At 39.9% G+C, this 20,663-nt stretch overlaps 2 protein-coding genes across 2 annotated transcripts; both read left to right on the plus strand.

The window, feature by feature from the left end:
- Positions 1 to 1,563: 1,563 nt before the first annotated feature.
- Positions 1,564 to 15,067, plus strand: LOC123447760 (probable pre-mRNA-splicing factor ATP-dependent RNA helicase DEAH4). Its single transcript, XM_045124413.1, has 16 exons — positions 1,564 to 1,793; positions 2,184 to 2,276; positions 2,359 to 2,463; positions 3,757 to 3,974; positions 4,671 to 4,723; positions 5,344 to 5,460; positions 6,598 to 6,689; positions 7,427 to 7,513; positions 7,657 to 7,871; positions 8,378 to 8,470; positions 9,586 to 9,709; positions 10,117 to 10,258; positions 11,589 to 11,658; positions 13,474 to 13,631; positions 14,321 to 14,496; positions 14,585 to 15,067. The coding sequence occupies exons 1-16, from the start codon at positions 1,564 to 1,566 to the stop codon at positions 14,733 to 14,735; spliced, it is 2,124 nt and encodes a 707-aa protein (XP_044980348.1). The 3' UTR covers positions 14,736 to 15,067.
- A 1,593-nt stretch (positions 15,068 to 16,660) lies between these two features.
- LOC123447761 (exosome complex component RRP43) lies at positions 16,661 to 20,354 on the plus strand. Its single transcript, XM_045124414.1, has 7 exons — positions 16,661 to 16,999; positions 17,104 to 17,173; positions 17,267 to 17,372; positions 17,945 to 18,011; positions 18,592 to 18,667; positions 19,525 to 19,814; positions 20,041 to 20,354. The coding sequence occupies exons 1-7, from the start codon at positions 16,781 to 16,783 to the stop codon at positions 20,131 to 20,133; spliced, it is 921 nt and encodes a 306-aa protein (XP_044980349.1). The 5' UTR covers positions 16,661 to 16,780; the 3' UTR covers positions 20,134 to 20,354.
- Positions 20,355 to 20,663: the final 309 nt, after the last annotated feature.

Consider the following 20,663-nt stretch of genomic DNA (forward strand, 5'->3'; position numbering starts at 1 on the left):
TGTATTCAGAAAAAATGTTGGTCACGTATGTGAAAATTGTCCATCGTGTATATAGAACTGTATTTAAAAAATACTTATAATTTTTAAAATGATCGTGTGTATCCAAAAATGTTCACCGTGCGTTGGAAAATATTCATTGCATATGCAAAAAAGTTCATCATACATTTATAAAATGTTCATCACATATCAGAAAAATGTTTACGATGTATTTGGAAAATGTTAGTCGGGTATATAGAAACATATTAATCACGTATTTGAAAAACGTTCATCGTGTATATGAAATATGTTCATCATATATTTACACATATATTCACCACATATTCAAAAAATGGTCATCGCTTATTCAGAAAAATATCCATGCAATATCGAAACTTGTGCATGACATATTTAAATTTTTTGTCACATACTTAAAAAATGTGTGTCACATATTTGAAACTATACATATATTAAAATTTTAATATATCATTTTCAGAAAATTATCTATTTGAAATGTTATATTTAAAAAACTTAAAATATGAAAGTGATAAGGGGGGAGAAACATATAGGGAAAAGAAAAGAACAGGAAAAGAAAGAAAAAGAAAATGAAAATGAAGAAAAAGAAAAAGGCTGGCGTGTGCACAATGGAACATAATGGGCTTGAACATGGCACGTGTGCGTGCGCTGCTAGGGTGGCGTGGCTAACATGTGATAGTACTGTTTATAAATGGAGAATAGGGTGGTGTGTAAAAAGCGATCAGGTGAATACGTGAGAGTGACACCGGGCTACACCTGATCTCAATAAAGACCTGCGCCAGATTACGAGCTACATGGAGCTCGTCCAAAGAGCATTTTCGTCTCTTATAGATTCCTCCAATCTAAATTCCTCCAATCTTTTCTCTTACATCCAATGTAAAGCAAAAATTTAGTACTTATTATAGGACTAGCCAACCCAATAGGACATATGCTTGAACTTTGGAATGGACTATGATCGACCATCTGCTCTGCTCTCTTGGGTTAGCCCAATAGCTCAAAACAAAAAGGTAAAGAAAAGATAAATCCAAGAACCCTGCTTCGGCCATGTTGTCCTCGTCATCGTTGTCACGACTTTCAGTGTTGCTAATCTACCGGTTCTTTGTTTCTTTCTTACCTTTTTTCCTTCTGATTTTTTTATTTCAAAATTCACGATTTTTTTTAAAAAAATCCATGAACATTCTTAAAACAATTTATGATTTTATGAATAAATTCATGGGTATTTTTAAATTTCAAGAACACTTTTCAAATTATGACCAGGGAAAAAGATCCAATGACGTTTTAAAAACAATTCATGAACTCTTTTTAATATTTATTTACATTTTTTTCAAAAGAGAATATTATCTAAAATTCATAAATACAATATAAACTTCTTAAATATTTTCTTGGAATGGGGAATGGGCCCAGCCCACATAAGAGAGCAGGGCGAGGAATAGACGCGCCCGAACCACGCACGATTGAACTTTGAAAGCCGTCGACCATCTGCTTGCCCTCTGCGCAGCCCAGTAGCTAAAAAAAAAAAAGCTAAACCCTAGCACCTCGGTTCCTTCTGAGATGCCGTCGACGTCGCCGTCGCCGTCGGGGCCGCCGGTGCTGCCAATCTCGGAGCACGAGGACGAAATCGTGGCTGCCGTGGAGGCGAACCCGGTGATCGTGGTCATCGGCGAGACCGGCTCCGGCAAGAGCACCCAGCTCTCCCAGATCCTCCACCGTCGAGGCTACACCCGCCGCGGTGCTATTGCGGTCACCCAGCCCCGCCGTGTCGCGGCCGTATCAGTCTCCAGGTGCTCCCCTCTCTCCCAAGCGTGCGTGCGCAGTTAAATTTGCTAGAGTGTGGGCTAGTCGCGTGGGATGCAGGCGCCAGGGAGGCAGGGAGCATGTGGTCCTACTTCCTGATGTATCATGCTACCATTTTTGTCTTCCCTGTGAGCTGCGAGGGCGCAGTTAGGTCAATTGGCTGGATTGGGAGGAGGATGCAATCGGATCGATTGTGTATCAAGAAATAGATACCAAACTCTGATATTATGTTACAAATTACAGTGTACGAACATAATGTTCGATTGGAGTATCATTTTGTTGCACAGAAAATACATTAAGAGCATAAACACCTAGAACTAGAAGGAACTGCCCTGTATGGTACCTGAAATGCAGAGAGTAACTTCAGTAATTTTCAGGAGGGTGGCACAAGAGCTCGGTGTCTCAATTGGGGAAGAAGTTGGCTATGCTATTCGGTTTGAAGACCGAACTTCAGAAAAGACTAAGATCAAGTAAGCTTTAGAAAGCTTGAATACTCTTGTAACTTAAGTATGTCCTGAGTTCTTGGATTGAATATTTTGAATCAATTTGCAGGTACCTAACAGATGGTGTTCTTCTGCGGGAAAGCCTTTCAAACCCCGAGTTGAAGCAATACTCAGTAATTATCTTGGACGAAGCTCATGAACGTAGCTTGAACACGTATGACTATCTTTATGTTAAACCGATTTATAAGAATCTTTATCGTAATTTAGAGTTTTTTAAATCAAGTTTTGACATATACTTCTGTAGCATGTTCCTAAACCCAAATCATATAATTGTAGCATTTTTTATGTATTACTATAGAGGCATCATTACTATAATATAACCTCTCAAGTTAAAAAGGGTAAGCTTATAACCAAAAATAGGCCATGAAGTCATTACCCTATTAAATATAGTCGATAATCTTTGTTGACAGCATAGTTTTATGCAAGATTCATTATTTGACTGTTGTACTTTTCTGCGACCATCCAAATTTTTAAGTGATAGCCACCACTACCTAGCACAACTTATTTTTTATTGAAGTACAGTTTGCCAAGCGCTAGCACAAATGCATTAATATAATAGAATAAGAACTTTGGAGCTATCAAACTAGTAGGATGATCAAATACTGTTATTTCGGTATCTCATATGTAACTCAATCTTCACCTATACTAGCAGTTTGGGTTTTCTGTCCAATTTTATTTATATAATAAATCTGAGTTGTGAATTTGGGTTAAAACTTTGTACTATTTCTTGTTGATGCCTTCTTTCTACTAGCAGGAATTTAGTGCACAGGTCATACCAAATAATTGACTAACCACTCACTAATATATGTTTTCAAATAATATATAACACATTATCTAAACCATAATTCTCTCTAGCACATGCTTACTTGGTTACTCTTTGGATGAGATGGTCTCTGACTGCAAACACAAAGTAACTTTTAGCTCTTTGATGCATATGTTGATGTTGCAGCCAAGTAGAGTTACTTGGGTTGTACGGGTGGGAGGCTCTATTGAAAGTTTACCACTGGCATGCTGTTGCTGCTTTGATAGTAGAAGGAAATCGGGAAGACTGACAATTTAAAGGGATTAGGATAACAACTGAAAGAGGGAGTCCATGGATTAGGATAGCAACTGGAAGAGGGACCAGTTTGCAGCCATACTTAAATACTTAATGCTGATAATCACATATTCACACTCGTTGTTCTGCACTAAGAGTTGATACTATTTCATCTTTACCCAGACTTTCTGTAGCGTAGCTACACGGATTCAGAAGTTACATGCGAGAATAACAGAATGGATTCAAACATTTGATAACATACTCATTAGGACCGGCTAACTTGTTTTGGGATCCTGTGAATGTAATGTAGCTACCATAGTCTTGAAATGATACCATTTTCTTGATTTGTTTGTGTGGTCTTGATTGTGAACTTATCTGTAGTGGCTCATTTTGATTTTTTTTTTGTTACAGCGATATCCTTTTAGGTTTAATGAAAAGATTGATCAAACATCGAGCTTCAGATTTGAAAGTTCTCATCACTTCGGCGACTCTTGATGGTTTGAAAGTGTCAAATTTCTTCTCAGGATGTCCTGTGTTGAACATCCCTGGAGCTATATTCCCCGTGGAGAAGTTTTACAGCACAGACCGTCCAACAAATTATATCGAATCCTCTCTCAGAACAGCTATAGGTATGGATAATTTTTGTGTGCGTGTAACTGTTACAGTTTAAAACTTCTACAATAGAGGATACATCCATTGGTGATTGGTCCAACATCTGATGAGAATATTCCCTTAAGTAGTACCACCCTGTCCCTGATGAGTAGGTCCTGTACACCCCACCAAACACTAGGATACCGGCATGTCCTAGACCACTGACTAATCCCACTCCTCGCTGTTGATTCTGCCACTGTACTGGCTGCAATTTGCCTCCCTTGTCGTCGTGTGGTCGTCGCTGTCTTTGATGAAAAGGGAGGTGGTGCAAGTGTGGGTTTGTGGTGGTGTGAGCTGCTATGTCAAAAAGATCAGCCTTGGGAGGGTCATGTACTCAGGAGCTCTGGTTGCTGGGCCATTCCCTTGGCTCTTATCCATTTGGCATGATTAAAATTGTAAAGTGCATTGACAGGAAGGCATGTGCAAACTACAGGTTTGCCAGCTAACAGCCTACATGTCTTGGTGGAAATTGTTTGATGCATGCATAAATACGACCAGAGAGTAATGTTTATATTACATGACTAATTATTGGTGGAAACTAACATAGATTATAGGGAAGTCATATAATTATATTTTTCGACTTGTTTAAAGTTTTGGTCCTGATGATTTTTATATGCTTAAATTATTGGAGATCTTATTTTCCGTACTAATACCCATAGATTTTTCTCCAACAGATATCCATGTTAAGGAAGCTCCTGGGGATGTATTAATATTTATGACAGGAAAGGTCAGTATCTCAAAGTTGGCCACTGTCTATGCTCTTATATGCAACTTTGAAGGACATTATGTGGTCTCTGACACTATGGAAAGACCTTGACCTGTTTCTTAGCAGATTTAATTGCACAGTTTATGTTAATTTGTCCTCCTTTCTTGCGTTGTTAGTGTCTGGTGTCTAATACAGAGAGTCCCTGTACAAAGTTTGTCCTTAAGGGCAAAACAAATACTCCCTCCGTCCCAAAATAACTGTCTCAACTTTGTACTAGAGCTAATACAAAATTGTACTAAGCTTAAGACACTTATTTTGGGACGGAGGGAGTACTTGAGATGGTTTTTAATACCTGCTACCACTTAGTCCTAATTTATCACCAAATTACCAATATTCTTATATGGGAATAAAATATTTAGAAAGTAATTTCTCGTTATCATCTTACCTGATTCCTTTTGAATTTTGAAACTGTATTTTGTTCCTCCTGTCTAGAGTGACTGATGATTTTAATTTTGGAATAGCTGTAGAACCTTCATATGTTGTCATTGATGTGGTTTTAAAATGTCTGGAAGTATTTTGCATAATTTTGTTCATAACTATTGTTTGTCATACTTATACAAACTTGTTGGTATCCTTTTCAGGATGACATCGACAAGATGGTGTCAAAATTGGAGGAAAGAATTCAAAATCTCGAGGAAGGTTCTTGTATGGATGCTCTTGTTCTCCCACTCCATGGTTCTTTGCCACCTGAACAGCAGGCAATCAGTTAATCTTCCATTGCATATTTTCTTCTTTAATTTTTTGCCCTAAAACTTTCCACATATCCATCACATGGATGTTAAGATGCTCTCAGTTTTTATTTCGAAATCATAGGGATGCTTTTTCCCCAGCACATCTGTAACTCCAAATCACCCTTAAAAAGGTCCCAATTACAATAATTCCATGGTATGTTTTTTTTTTCAAAATTTAGCAATTAGCTTCGTAGAATTGAAGTTTGATTTTGTTTGAGGTCTACTTGAAGTACTTCAAAATTCACATGGCACTCACATAAGCTGAAATGAAGCAATATTTATCGCAGAAATGCTCTCTTTGCTTTACAAATTACTCTATACCTTTTCTAGTTGAGGATGAGAAGCTGGTTTTCTGCATGAATAGTTGAATCCTATAATTTACATGAAGTTCTACAGGTCCTAGCATTTCAATAAAACTTTCTGGTATGTGTCAGTTACAAGCACATGTATCATTCCAAATCACATACAGACCTTGAACTAAGATGAATATCATGATATGTTTTTATTTTAGAATTTAGATATAAGTTCTTGGAACTTAAGTTTGACTTTATTTTGGGGTCTATGTGGAGTACTTTAAAACTGACAATTTTGCACGGCATACAACTAACCTGAAAAGGGAGCAAGTTTTATCTCGTAAAGTTTTCCCAGTGTTGCTTATAAAAATTCTATATACTCTTTTATTTGACTATAAGAAGCTGATTTGTCTTTCACTTATTATCATATGCTTTTAGAATGTTGCATTTTGCAATTGTTTCGTAACGATCAATTATTGCTACTTGATAGTGTATTTTCTGAACCTTTCTGTTGTTTTCTGTGAGCTATCGTATTGCTAAAATATTATTCCCTCCGTCCGGAATTAATTGACGCTCAAACGGGTGTATCTAGCACTGCAATATGTCTACATACATCCATTTGAGCGTCAACTAATTCTGGACAAAGGGAGTACCTATTTAAGGTTTTGTCTTAACTATGCACATGATCTTGATCTCTTACCTCTTTCCTTAGCAGCATCCGTTTATTTATATATGTTTGTTTTGATTTTACTTTGGTCATAAGCATTTGATACTATAGAACTGTTGCTGATCTGTTCAACTTCATTTATAGGTTCGGGTGTTCTCTCCAGCACCTCCAAATTGTCGACGGTTCATTGTTGCAACAAATGTAGCTGAAACTTCGTTAACTGTGGATGGTGTTGTGTAAGCAAGCAAATGTTATCAGTTAAAGTGCACATACGTCCAGTTTCCATCTCCATACCCCGGGTTTTATATTTGATTTTGATTACTGGATGTTGGGTTTCTGAAATAGGGAATCTATATAGACTTCGCGGTTTTGTAGAAAATATACTCAAGCAAATTACCAGTTTTTTTTTCTGGACTAGTGTATCACTCCATCCTGTTTGTCACCGACACTAGCTTACTTGAATTTTGTAGAAGATTGATTTGTAAAATGGAGATGGCATACTTTTGCCTGTTACACCATAAATTTCCATCTAACTTGCACAATCGTCATTTGACAAGGGTGGTTATAAGTGTGAATTCATGATTCATGCGTGGTATTGCATCCTGAGGAGTTATTGTTGTGGTTGATAAAGTATATACAGCACCAAGATAAACTTGAAAACTGTCGTATGCCTGTGGGAGTTGTTAAGAACTGATGAAATCTACTTGTCAACCTCAGTATATTTTAATGATTTTAGTCGATGATGATCTGTATTATAATCGTGGTGTTACTTTTGATGAATGAGATGCTTTTGATTTGTTCTTATTTATTTTCTGTCTCATGCTAAAATACTGATACAGCAGCAACTACCCAACTGAAACCTGACCATCAAAATTTTGCAATATTTTCTTTATCTAGCTGAGTACTCAATGTCCTGCAATTTTTATGTTCCCAGAGATGCATTTTATTAATAGCGCATATCCTATTTCACCAGGTTTGTGGTTGATTGTGGTTATGTAAAGCAACGCCAGTATAATCCGTCAACTGGAATGTATTCACTTGATGTAGTTGAGATTAGCAGGTAAATAGTATGGGATATGCACTCTGGTTGTCTGTCTGCATCTTATTCAGTATACTTTCATTCACAGATGTCTAGCCATTGTCTTTTTTTTTTGTCTAGCTTTAATACACACAATATCTACTGATTTTTCCATGATTTACTAGAGTACAAGCTGACCAGCGAGCTGGGCGAGCTGGAAGAACTCGGCCTGGCAAGTGTTATAGATTATACCCAAGTTCCATCTACCAAAAGGAGTTTCTCGAGGCTACAGTTCCAGAAATTCAACGAACTTCCCTTGCTGGAAGTGTTCTGTATCTGAAATCTTTAAATCTTCCTGATATTGACATTCTAAAGTTTGATTTCCTCGACCCACCATCACGTAAGACAAGATTCAGAATCTTTTATTCATAATAATCCTTCTGCGCTTAGCTTGTAAAACTTCTTTTCATCTAATTAAGTACTATGTGTGGTATCCTAAGCAGCTGCGGGGCAAGTCTTTGTTCAGGCATGTGAATGAAGTGTTGGATCCAGCCCTTACTATAGAATTTAGTGTGCTGCAGCATGTTTGGTCAGCCGAATGACAATAGTTTTGTTGTGTATGAACCTAACACGAACCCAATATAAAAGTTCTCAAAAAAAGTGATTCATAGGTAAGGTAGATGCTGTTTGCACTTGCCATTTTCTATCGTGAGTTGTATGATATTGTATTTCCTGAACTTGCCTACCACTGTCATTAGCTGCTTGGTGTCACTTGTCAGGAATATGTGACTCCAAAGATCCTCATGGAAACCCCAATTATTTTTGTCTGTAGTGATCCAGTGTATAAAATTTAGGATTATCTTCTCTCTGTCTCCCTATTAATGGACCAATGCTTATGACCTGCAGGTGAATCATTAGAAGATGCGTTGAGGCAGTTATACCTTATTGATGCAATTGATGAAAGTGGGCAAATAACAGATGTTGGGCGCCTTATGGCAGGTATAAGTTTGAGCGTGAAATCAATTGTTGTTCAAAGCTATCTTGAATGATGTCTGCAGGAAAATTGCTATTATACCAAACCACAAACAAATCTGATTAAGAGCTTCAAAGATTCTAGTTGGATAAGTTATGGACGATCACTATAATATAATGCTGTATGTTTAATTCAAAAATGCATGGTGGTACTGTCCACACTTGGTGCATGTGATGTGTATTGGCACTAGTAGATATATTTCAGGTGAATATAGAAACAGTTTGGAATCTAGCCACCATATGCAGCGTATTGGGGCTAGTGGAAATTATTTTAGTTACATCTTAGAAAAGTTAAGATCATAGCCCTCACATCCAGCTGGTCAGTTTTGAAAATGTGACACCAAGCTATAGGAAGAGGATGACCCAGCTGCAGCCTGCAATCCATGTAAGGAAAGATCACAAGAGGTTGCGTTTAGTCCCACATCTAAGCACATTTGAAGTTGGGGCATTACCAAAAAATCGCCTATACAATTCTTGTATTTCACCTATACTCATTGTAAAATGCCTTTTGATATCTACACGAGCTGTTCATGTGAACAGCACTTGTGGGTACTATACTACTGTTGCTCATGAACTCTTAGTGCAGCAGGCCTCCATGTGTTTGACATTTTGTTCAGGAATGCACTTGTATTTCCCCGAATCCACGTATTTGCGTGGTACACCTATATGTTTGAAATTGAATTATACACCCAGCGTGTTCGTTTAGTTGAAGAAGGCCTAATGAACTGAAGTAAGAGCTCATAATAACCACACAGAGATTTTGTAGTCAGGCATCCAAAGGAGAGCATTTGGACAGGAGGGGACAATTCTACTGGTAAAGTTGATTTTAGTAATGAGCGTGGGGGATTTCTGTGGAGCAGTTATTAAGAAGTTAGTATTTTTGTCATTTTCGCTGTGTTACTTGTTGCATCTGTGTAACAAGCATATGCTCCAGAAATCTCTAGTCGACAATTCTCTCTACACTTGTCTAACTTGAAATTTATACACAGGTTTATGTTGGATAAGTTTATTTTGTTCTGGTAAATTTTGAATAGTCTTGATTTGGTTGTCTAAGTTGCATGCTGTGATTTTTTTTTGTACAGAGCTCCCTCTTGACCCTTCGCTTTCAAGGACTTTGATTGAAGCTAATGAACTGGGATGTCTGTCTCAGGCATTAACTGTTGCTGCAGTCTTGTCTGCTGAAATCACACTGCGGCAAACTAGAAGGTGACCATTTGTTTTTTTTTCTATTTCATGTAGGCAACTATGTCCCATTAGATAATTGTAATGTGTTGAAGTGTATATGTGAATTGCCTAGCCCTTTTCATAAGTTTGTACTTTTGGTTGCGTTGGCTAGTGCATGAAGCTTAACATGGTATCAGGGCTAGGGTGTTGAGTTCAAGTCCTGACTTTCTTTATCCAAAAGATTGTCGTTCCCCCCTTTGTGTCCACGTATAGGCCTCTTGAGCCATGCCTCTGAGTCTATCCACGTATTGGCTTCCAGCGTCACACGTGAGAAGGGGTGTTAAAGTGTACATGTGAATTGCCTAGCCCTTTCCATAAGTTCGTACTTTTGGTTGCGTTGGCTAGTGTATGAAGCTTAACATAATGAACTTGTTGGTTCTTATATACAGCAAGGACATGGAGGGAAAGAGAAAACGGCAAGAGCTACCTGATGGTTCTGGCTGGGGTGACCATGTACAATTGCTTCAAATATTTGAAAGCTGGGATCAAGCAGACTATGATCCAAGATGGTGCTCAGATCATGATTTACAGGTGAATGAAAATAAAACTGTGATTCGGATATGATGAAAAGAAAATTCGGATGAGTGAGCACTTGACCGTCTTAAGTTTGTGAACATACATGCAATCATGTTGGGCCTTCTCGGAACAGTTATGGTGTATCAAAAACTGTTGTCATTGTTATGACAACAGGGGGGGGGGGGGGTATCATTAGTAATGTAATCGCAACAATGATTCGTAGGGGGGTGTAGGGCGGCCTTATATCAAAGGTCGTCGTAGACCCACAAACTTGACACTCGATGTTTCTTGAGTAGGTTCAGTTGCGGCCTAGGCTTGCTGAGTCATTCGACTTGATCCTAGGTTCTCTGAGTGAATTTTGGAGCTCTAGTGCTCCCTTCGCTTGTGTTCAAGCGAGAGTGAGTGATGGTACATGCCCATTGGGGGTTTATAACTTTATACAGGCTAGGGGTCCTTGACAAAAGACCAAGGCCACCCGTGGTGTTGGTAGGTAAGAGGGTACATTGGTCAAAGTTGGTCGACTCGTCCATGGTGGACTAGGGAGAGTGGGAGTCCATAGCTTATGGTGGACCAGATCGTCTCATCCCTCCACCATGGTGGGCTTCTCTCATCTTGTGCCTTCCTTCCTTCCTTCCTTTACTTTTTCTTTTTATGTTCTCTTTTTTTATGACTTGTTGACTCGTGCTAGTTGCTTGGACTTTCGTTAACTTGACTTGACTTTGACAATTTGCCACATAAATGCCATGTTGGACTAGGTGGGGCACCGGGCAAGTTTAACTATTTGCACAGCAAGAAACATATGACAATTGACAGTACCTGATTTTTTCTGGAAAATGTTCCAGTAATCTTTGTTGTCAAAGTCTCATGATTCAAATTATGCCCACACTTTTTGTTTTAGTTTGTCAAGATGACAAAGGGAAATGATATTTTGTTCAGCAGAACTGAATCTATAGGGCGCTGACATTATATGTTTTATTCTGATGCTCTGTTTAAATGTAAGGATTGTCTAGTCTTATAAATTGAATGAGTTACTTGAAAGCCAGGGAATTATCTCTTCATAAACAATATGTACAATTTTGCAACGTGTGGCAATGCCTAAGCCTATAATTCACTGCTCAACGTTTGGCCCAACTGTTCTTTGTCCTTCATTTGTTGGTCATTTTACCTGAACTTGTAGTTTACTATTTATAGCTACATACATGACAATAGTAAACTTCAATGTGTAACTTAACAAAAGTTAAAAGTACTATCTAATTAATATCCATGAAAGACTTTGCAGTCGCACTTTGTTTTGTACAAAACATTAGATTTCTTTCTTTATGTTGACACCAGACTGTCTTTGCAGGTGCGGGGCATGAAATTCAGCAAAGATGTGAGAAATCAATTAAGTCAAATTATTCAAAAAATTGCTAAAGGTCAGTTTTCTACTTGTTATATGTTCTGTCTTAAAATTCATGACGAAGTACCCCTTAAAACCGCTAACCTGTTTCTCCTATTCTGAGACGTCTCTCTTGTAGAGTTGCTTTTTATATAAAGAACATGTATTGCTTCACTTTTGATTCCTAAGAATTACCTTAAAATTGTGCGGCAAAGTTAAAACTGAAGACTAGTGTTATAGGGGTTCATATGCTCTTAGTTTTTTTTTTTTTTGCCTTCAGAATCATGTGCAGCGATTTTTTGTTTCGATACTTGTGTTCTGAAAAATTCATATATGTAGCATTCCCAATGCTTTTCCACCATCAGCTGTATCTAAACATGCAACACTGGGTTGGAGCTGAGGTGGTGGGATAATTAGTGAAGAAACAGATGAAAGTTATATCTAACACATACTCCCCTCAGTCCCATAATGCAAGACGTTATTGCATCCAATATGTGAGTATATTAGATGTAATAACGTCTTACATTATTGGACGGAGGGAATAGATTGTATCCTGTCCCAAAGGCCCAAACTCCAATGACATGTTGGCAACTCATTTGCACACAAGCAATCAGTACATCCTGTCATTGAGGATTTAGTATTTCAGCTTGTATCATGATGTGGAACTAATAGATAGAACAATTTAGATACCACCACCGCGAGCACCCTAACATGTCTCAACATATGCCTTTGCAGAATTTGTGAAAGAATAAGTATTACAGAAGATGTGTTTAATCCTTGTACTCCTTTCAATCCATTTTACTTGTCGCAGCTTTAGTAATATGGATCGGAGGGAGTATCTTTTTTTTCCTGGCAGTGCACTTGTTGTGATATTCTTGCCAACAAAAATTGCGCATGTTCACCCCTCGAAAATAAAATGTATACATGTTCAACATGTATTTTTTTTCCTAAGTGTACAAGTACTCAAGAAGAGGGCAGGCCTGGCGCAGTGGTGAAGTACTCCCCACTTGTGCCAAGAGGTCCTGGGTTCGAACCAGCCTCTCTGCATTACACTGTAGCAGGGGTAAGACTAGGTTCGTATAATCCCTCCCCAGACCCCACCTTGTGTGGGAGCTTCTATGCACTGGGTCTGTCCACAAGTACTCAAGAAAATTGTGTGTGCATATGATCTTAAGAGCATAAAATTCCAGTCAGTAGATGCTTGATGCTCTCTGTAATTTTGAGTAATCCTTTCAGATTGTGTTGTCAAAATTCTTCTTTATAAAGTATTTTAGGCTGTATGTTGTCTAATTTTAATTTGAAGGTAAATATAATTAGATAGCAACTAATCAGAGTAGCAAATTTTGTTTCTTCAAATAGCACGGCAGATTTTGTCCTTGTATGTAGATAAACTAGTCTTTGTTGCCTAATGGTAGTATATTTGTTTTCCTTGAATTAAGGCTTCCTATTGTTGGAATGTAAGCAGAACATGTCAAATTATTAATGTATATGCTGTCTCCTGTTGAAATTTCAGCACAACAAGTAAAATAATCATAATTTATGGACAAAAAGGAAATATTGTGACAGCCACACCATGTTGTTCGTATGAGTTGAAAATATCATGTACATTGCTCTCCCCGAGATTGCTGGAAAGTGGTTGGAGTCTTTTTCTCCTTCAGTTTTTCTTCTTTCAAGCTCGTGTTTTGGAATCCTTGAATCATCTCCAAAATTCCTGTATTTTATTTAATTGGAGAACTACAAAATACTATAATCTATTCTGCCTGGTATGTTGCAGTCCTGGACTTGGCCACATTTTCTGGAAATTGCTTAACTTGGCTGAATTTTGTAAGAGAACTTTCTTTGTAAAATTCAGGTCCAACAGATTTGCAAGCAAGGAGAGGACGGAAGAGTGACCCTGACTACAGAAAATTGAGAAGAGCACTTTGTGTAGGATATGGCAACCAGTTAGCGGAGAGGATGATTCATCATAATGGTTACCATACGGTTGGCTACAGGACACAACTTGTGCAGGTATAACCTTGGTAATCTGTCTGTTAGATTCAGTTAGTTTAGAATGCTAGGGACTAAAAAGCAAGGAAGACTGGAACCAGTAATACATGCAGAAACTAGTGCCTCTGTGTTCAAATCGTTTATACTTGCAGACATTACCAGCAAACCGTAAGCGGGTTTTCTAAAGCTGTGATCTACTCCCTCCGCCCCATAACATAAGAACGTTTTTTGAGCTAAAACAATTGGGAAAACGTTCTTATATTATGGGACGGGCTGGTACCATTTAAGTCATTTTAGACCATTTAATTTAAATCCACCACCGCGGAGATCATCCTGGTCAATTAAAATTCAGAATAGGATAGTGGAATCACAGGTAACAAGTATGTCTCATTTGTGCCTGTCTTGACTTTCCTTTGGAATTAGTGGAACTGCCAGTTGCTACTTGAAGTTCACAGTTATTTCTCAGCAATGCTTAATATGTTTATTCTAGGGGACATAGAGTTTGTTGTTTGTGCCATTTGGAAACGTGGTTATGACATGCCGAATATCATTTGTGGAGAACAGCTGTCATGCAACAAGAATTCTGATTCATCGACATATTTAACCTCCTCTTGTAGAACTGTACCTTTGTTTTATTTACCACATCTTGTAGTCTGCTAATTTAATTGCGCAACTACACTGGCACCTTCCTAAGTACGTCTTTTTTGCAGGTGCATCCATCTTCTGTACTGGAAGGTGATGAATACGGGAAACTGCCTGTGTATGTCGTCTACCACGAGCTAATAAATACTACCCGCCCTTTCATGAGAAATGTTTGTGGGGTTGAGCAGACTTGGGTTAAACCAATCTTGAAGAAGCTTGAGAAACTGAACATAAACAAATTAAGGTATGAAAGCCATGTATTCAAATGGTGATCATTCCGGTGTCATGATACAATGCTAGCTAGACAAGTAACCTTGAGTGTCTTGTTGCAGCGGCGGTTCAAGTGCGTTGACAGATTCCGAATCTCTAGAGGAGAAGCAACCAGGGTCGCCAACAAAAGCTGCGGCTGCTAAGCAATCTGATGTGGATAGTAAAATCCAGGCGGCCCGAGAGCGCTACCTTGCACGAAAAGGCAAGAAGTGACATATTAGTGATCTTCCAGTAGTATAATTATTTTGAAGAGAGCAAAGCATGCATAGAGCACATGAACATGAGAAGAGTAAACACATTTGGAACTGAGCTCGTAGTCTGATGTATACTAACCAATGCCACGGAACAACCTAAGATCTTCCCTGTCCAATGCCTTGTGGTGGGTTCCGTAATGTAGCTTGCTCAGTTTGCCCTTAGATATATGGGGCTTAAAGCCCCCAAATTACCTCCGGTTATTCCAGATGTTTATAAAGCTGATGTGGGCTATTTTTATGGACCCCAATAGCGAGCAATAGCCAGCGAATGTTTGCTGGGGAGGATGGCAATTGTGAATGTTTTCCATGGAAAGTTTAGTTGTATTGGGGTGGCAATTTCTGGAAAGAAGAAAACAAAAATTGCAGCCAAAAAGGGCAAGATTCGCCATCTCCTATGGCATAAAGTTGCCATAAAAAACGTCGGCTTGCTATCCCCATCCCAGCAAACGCTGGCTAGTCATCATTTTAGGCTTGAGAAAGCTCGAACGGAAAATCTCAAGTCCGAGTCTGACCTGGCCCAGCCAAAAAATAAACATCCGGCCCTAATGGAATAATAAGATCAATTTCGGGTTGGGCCTCAGTGTAAAATGACAATTTTTCAAGCTTGAGTCCATCCCAAAATACAAACCGGGCCTAGTTTTCAATCCTGAGCCCAGCCGAACACAAAGCACGGTCCGGCTTGGCCTGGGTTTTTCGGTCCGGGCTGCGCATGTCTGGGTGTAGTTCAATCCCCTGATTCTGTAGATACTAGACCGATCCTTTTAAAAGATCAGCCGTGAGCCGTCAAATTTTTCGTGTCTGACAAATAGAGTGTGCCTCACAATTGCAACGCAGATTGTTGCATAATTAATTTTTTTTTTGCAACATAGTAGAATTATTTCTGTAACATATGCCTTGTTGCAAACTTTTTTAAGCAACCATTTTGCTGATTTTTTTAAGGAAAAGATTACATCCCACCGGCTGATCCGGTTGATCCATCCGTCGCCCGCTCGTTCATTAGATCTCGCCTCAATCACGAACCAGATTTTGAAACTGGTTCGTTGTTTCAGAAACTGGAGCGTTGTTTCACGAACGGGGGCTGAAGCTGGAGCATTCCAGGTTCCTCTGCTACCGGGGACGAGCCTGTCGGAGTCCGGCGAACCGCCGCCGCCGTCGGTCCTCGCCAGCTCGCCGGATCCCCACCTCGCTGACGAGATCCAGCCCCTCGCCGGATCCCCACCTCGCCGGATCGCCGGATCCCCACCTTGTGCGACGAACGAGGAGGTGTGCGGCGCGAACGCCGGCGAGTCCCGCCGTCGGGGAGCTTCTCTGCCTCGCTGGAGATGCGTCCCTGCTCGCGCGCCCGACTCTCCGTTGAGCATGGATCCCGGCTGCAACGTGACTTTCGTTGTAAAAATTCCTGAAACTCGAGCGTTGTTGCAAAAAATTCTTCTGTAAAAATACTATGTTACAGAAAGACGAAAAAAAAAATCTGCAACAAGCAATTTGTTTCTGAAACTCGACCGTTGTTTCAGGAATTAACGGATCCAAAGTTTATTTCTTGCAACAAAGCGAAAGTTTCCACAACTCGAGCGTCGTTTCAGGAAATAACTACTGACCATGCGGCGGGAATGCAGGGCGTTAGATTGGCATCCGACGACTAGCTAGGTGACGGATAATTTTTAAAAATCATCTAGCGAACGTGTACCGTTCCCCATTTTTTTGCAACAGTTACATAACCTAGTTTAAGTCATAAGTAACAGCCTTTTTTTTGAACTTTCATAATTAACAGCCTTATATTTATCTTTTGTAAGAGTAAATTTTCGTGAATGTATTTTTATTTTATTTGAAAAACTTCGAAATGCAGCTTTCTTAAACAGCTCATTTGACCACGCGAAGCAGCCGGCGCTGATTAGCTACAGGGAGGCCGGGCGGCATAAACCCTAGGAACCCCGCGGCTCTTCCCTCCCTCCCTCTCTCTCTCTCCCTCCCGACAGAGCACGGCGCGACCCGCCGACCGTGGGAATGGCCGCGGAGACCGACGCGACGGCGCCCGGCGGGCTCGCGGGGGAGATGGAGGTCGAGGCGTACCGCCGCCTCTTCCCCCTCGCGTTCCTCGAGCGCCACCTCCGCGAGTCCGTCCGGCCCGACGCCCGACGCCTCGCCGAAGCCCGCCCCACCACCGTCGCGCTCGGCGCCGTCTCCTCCGCGCACGGGTCCGCCCTCGTCCGCCTCGGCGACACCGTAAGCTCCCCCTTTCGACCCCACGACCTTTTATCCGGCTCCCATTGCCGTATTGGCTGGCGTTGCGCCCCACCTGTTTGACGAAATGCCTTCCGTTGCCCCAGGCCATGCTCGCGTCGATCAAGCTCGAGGTGATGTCGCCCCCCGCCGAGACCCCGGACCAAGGATCAGTTGGTTCGTGTGGCCTTGCTCTTCCTTTAGCTGCTGCTGCTGCTGCCGGTGCTCTAGTTCTCAACGGTTTGGCTAACTTCACTGTTGTTTCCACAGCTGTGGAGTTCCACATGCCGCCTATCTGCTCCCCGCTTGTAAGACCAGGACGGCCAGCGGAGGCTGCGCCGGTTATCTCCAAGGCCCTGGAGGACGTCCTCATGAGGTTTTTGTTGTGGCTTGCCATTTCTTGTCTATCTTCGCCTCGCTGACACAAGGGATGGATGTATTACTGTATTCTGCTTTCAGCAAATCGTTATGGTGTAGTTTTAGATAGTGGGATATGATTACTTCTGTTGGTTCGTTCTTCCACAGCAAATAAGTACTGTATGTCGCACCTACAAGAGCACTGTTTGAAATCTATTCATTTGATTCTCTTTTCCTTTAGCCTGCTGATCACTTGAAGTCCGACATATGATTGTTGATGTAAATGGGTCGTTTCAAATATATTTTCCACAAATTGTTTCTGTGAATTGAAATCTCAGGGGTGTGATTTTACATTTCTTTCGCCGCATAAAATTCCGGTGATTATTTGATTGTTTCAAATGCAAGTTATAGGATAGGCATTAGTGTGCTTGCTGCTCAGGGATGCAGGTGATTTTTTTTCTGTCCCAGATTGGAGATGTAAGTTCGGTGATTTACATGATTACACAAATTTTCTACCTATCGTGCTCTAACACTTCTCTTTTCTCATATATGGCATACACTGAAATTACTTTATTGTATCCTCTTTTGTAGCTCTGGGATGCTAAATTTGAAGGAGCTCTGTTTGATCAGTGGGAAGGCTTCGTGGGTAGCATACTTGGTAATACACCTTCGATTTTGACATTGTGAGCTCGTCAGTGTTCATTGAACCAAAACATTTCCCTGACCAACCATCTTCAGAAGTCACTAGGACAAAATTCATGTGATATTGTTAAGTCGAATAAGATTTGGAAGGCCTCCACCCCTGAATTTCACTGAGGATCGACACTAACATTAGCGCTCCTCAATGGAGTATGATCAGCTTAGCGTAGCAACAAACAAGATAAATAAAACACAGCAGAAATTAAAGAAAATAAGAGCGTATGCATGATAACTCTGTTGTCTTTTTCTATTTCTTACTATGCTGATGTAGTTAGGATTTAATATAGTTCTGATGTTGGTGGTTAATTTGAGCTCCTACCTCTACTTAACAAGAGTTGCTTGTGTAATGTGGTGTTCATGCCTCGTGTATGGTAGCACCAGATATGTTGTTTCTCTAGATTGCTGCACTGGGCAAGCATGTGGCGTGCTTGTACATTGTACAAACCCAATGACGAGACATAAGTTTGAGATACCCGTTCGTAATAAGTATGCCAAATAGATATGTGCTCCGTTTATTTCTTGACACCTCAATTTTACAGGATGTCTATTGTTTGAATGCTGATGGATCTCTTTTCGATGCTGCATTGATTTCAGTGGTGGCTGCATTTACACATTGTAAGTTCAATTTGTTCTCTCTCTTAGTTAATTTGATATCCTTCCACTATTCAGTTGACCTATAATTGGAAACTATACTATTGGTTTTCTGCTGGTGGTTACTCAATAAAGTATGAACTGTTAGTGATTCAATCTTGTCTTTCTACTTTTTTTTATATTTCAAGCGCCTCATGGAGTTAACTGAGAAAATTTGTATGCACCTTCACATTTTAACCAGACCTGACCATAGTATTGTCAATTTTTGTACTTTGTATGGGTTGATTTTTGAGTTATGAAGTTTATATAACCTTTTGAAATTCCGAACAACGAGAACCATATAAAATACGGTAGCTTAAACCATATTGTGTGAGTCCCAAGTTTTGTTTCTAACTCGAGTAAGGTACAATGGCATGACTCATGATTGACTTGATTTTTTCAACCAAACTGACACTGTAACACGGAATACTTTGATGGTTTATGCATGGAACTTTTGGAATGAATCTGAATGATCTCTCAACTTGATTTTCTTTACCTTGATAGTTCAGGTTTGAATAGAGAATCTGTGTATATTACTGTAAGTGGTATGTACTGCATTAAGCTTGTGCCAGGTTCTCAATATGAGAATACATTTCATTTGTTGAGAGCACTGGCCTAAAGCTGTTCACACACTTATTCTGTGATAAACCTGGCAGAGGAAACGATGCTGTTACTTGGTTACTTTCTTACAAGGGACTTTTTGTATCCTGCTTGATTCTGCTTGTTTTGTCCTGTAGTTGAACATTTGTGTGACTTGGCACTAGCAGTATCTCCATGTCTCCTTTTCATGAGCGACTCTGAACACTCTAGTTTCCATTATTAATACTATGCTGCTTTCACAGTGGAAATTCCTCTGGTATCTGTTGGTGACGATGGTAGGGTGTTTACTGTTGGAGGCAATGAAGGCAAAACCAAATATGAATTGGTAAACAGAGAAAAAAGGAAGCTTACTCTTGGTGACATTCCATTTCCTCTCACATGTGCACTCCACAAGGATAGTATTCTAGCGGACCCAACTGCTGAAGAAGAATCGATAATAGAGACCTCTGTGACAGTTGTTCTAGATTCTTCCGGCCGCTTAGCGTCAATACAAAAACCTGGAGGTGGAGTGACGTCCATGGCAGCTATTAAGGTTAGATTTCCGATCCCTTTCCCCATATATACATAACAATGGAAATATGGTTTATTTCCAGATGTCTTAGTAATTTAGTATGCATCCAAGACAACTATTTTAGCTAATTGATGTTCATTTTATTGTATCACGCTACCTTGATATATCCATGGTCGTGGATGGCATATTTTCACCATTGGTTTGTGGTGGATGTAGTGGAAGAGCCAATGACCTTTTCTTTGTGCAGGCGTGCATTGGCTTGGCGAAAGAAAGAGGACAAAAGTTGAAGGAAATACTCACGGACTCCATTGAAGCAATGGAAGTCGACCAAGCTGAATAAGTCGGTGCAAATAGTGCTAATTCAGTGGTTGTACTGCCACTGGTAGTGACATAGAAATTTTGTTGCTTTTAACTGTGGGATTATTTTTCTAGTGACGAATGCAAGATGTAACAATCCGTACCCTGCATATGACTCGACGATATTAGCCGCATTATTTTTCCGAGTTTGTTTCCTGATTTTTCTGGTAGCTATTTTACAGAGTTTAAACTTCATTTCTGGTATTTATTTGTGTGCACCCATTGTTCAGAGGTGGTTACCTTTGGTTTTGTGTTTTTCATTTTGATTTATTGGTAGTCTAATTTTGTTATCTTGAGGATTGTCAATCTCCTTCATTTTGGTTGTAGAGCTCCCGATGCTTCAGAAATACTCCCTCTGTTTCAAACGCTTGCATTTTGACATGGAGGGAGTATTTATTTTTCATGCGTCTTTTTTTTTCATTGAATTTTCCCGTGTCATTTGTGAATAACTATATAAATACAATTATTCCCTCCATTACCCGTCATGGTTCTACTGCTGCGCAAATTTGACTA

The sequence above is a fragment of the Hordeum vulgare genome, chromosome 4H, assembly GCF_904849725.1.
Source record: "Hordeum vulgare subsp. vulgare chromosome 4H, MorexV3_pseudomolecules_assembly, whole genome shotgun sequence".
NCBI classification, from domain to species: Eukaryota; Viridiplantae; Streptophyta; class Magnoliopsida; order Poales; family Poaceae; genus Hordeum; species Hordeum vulgare.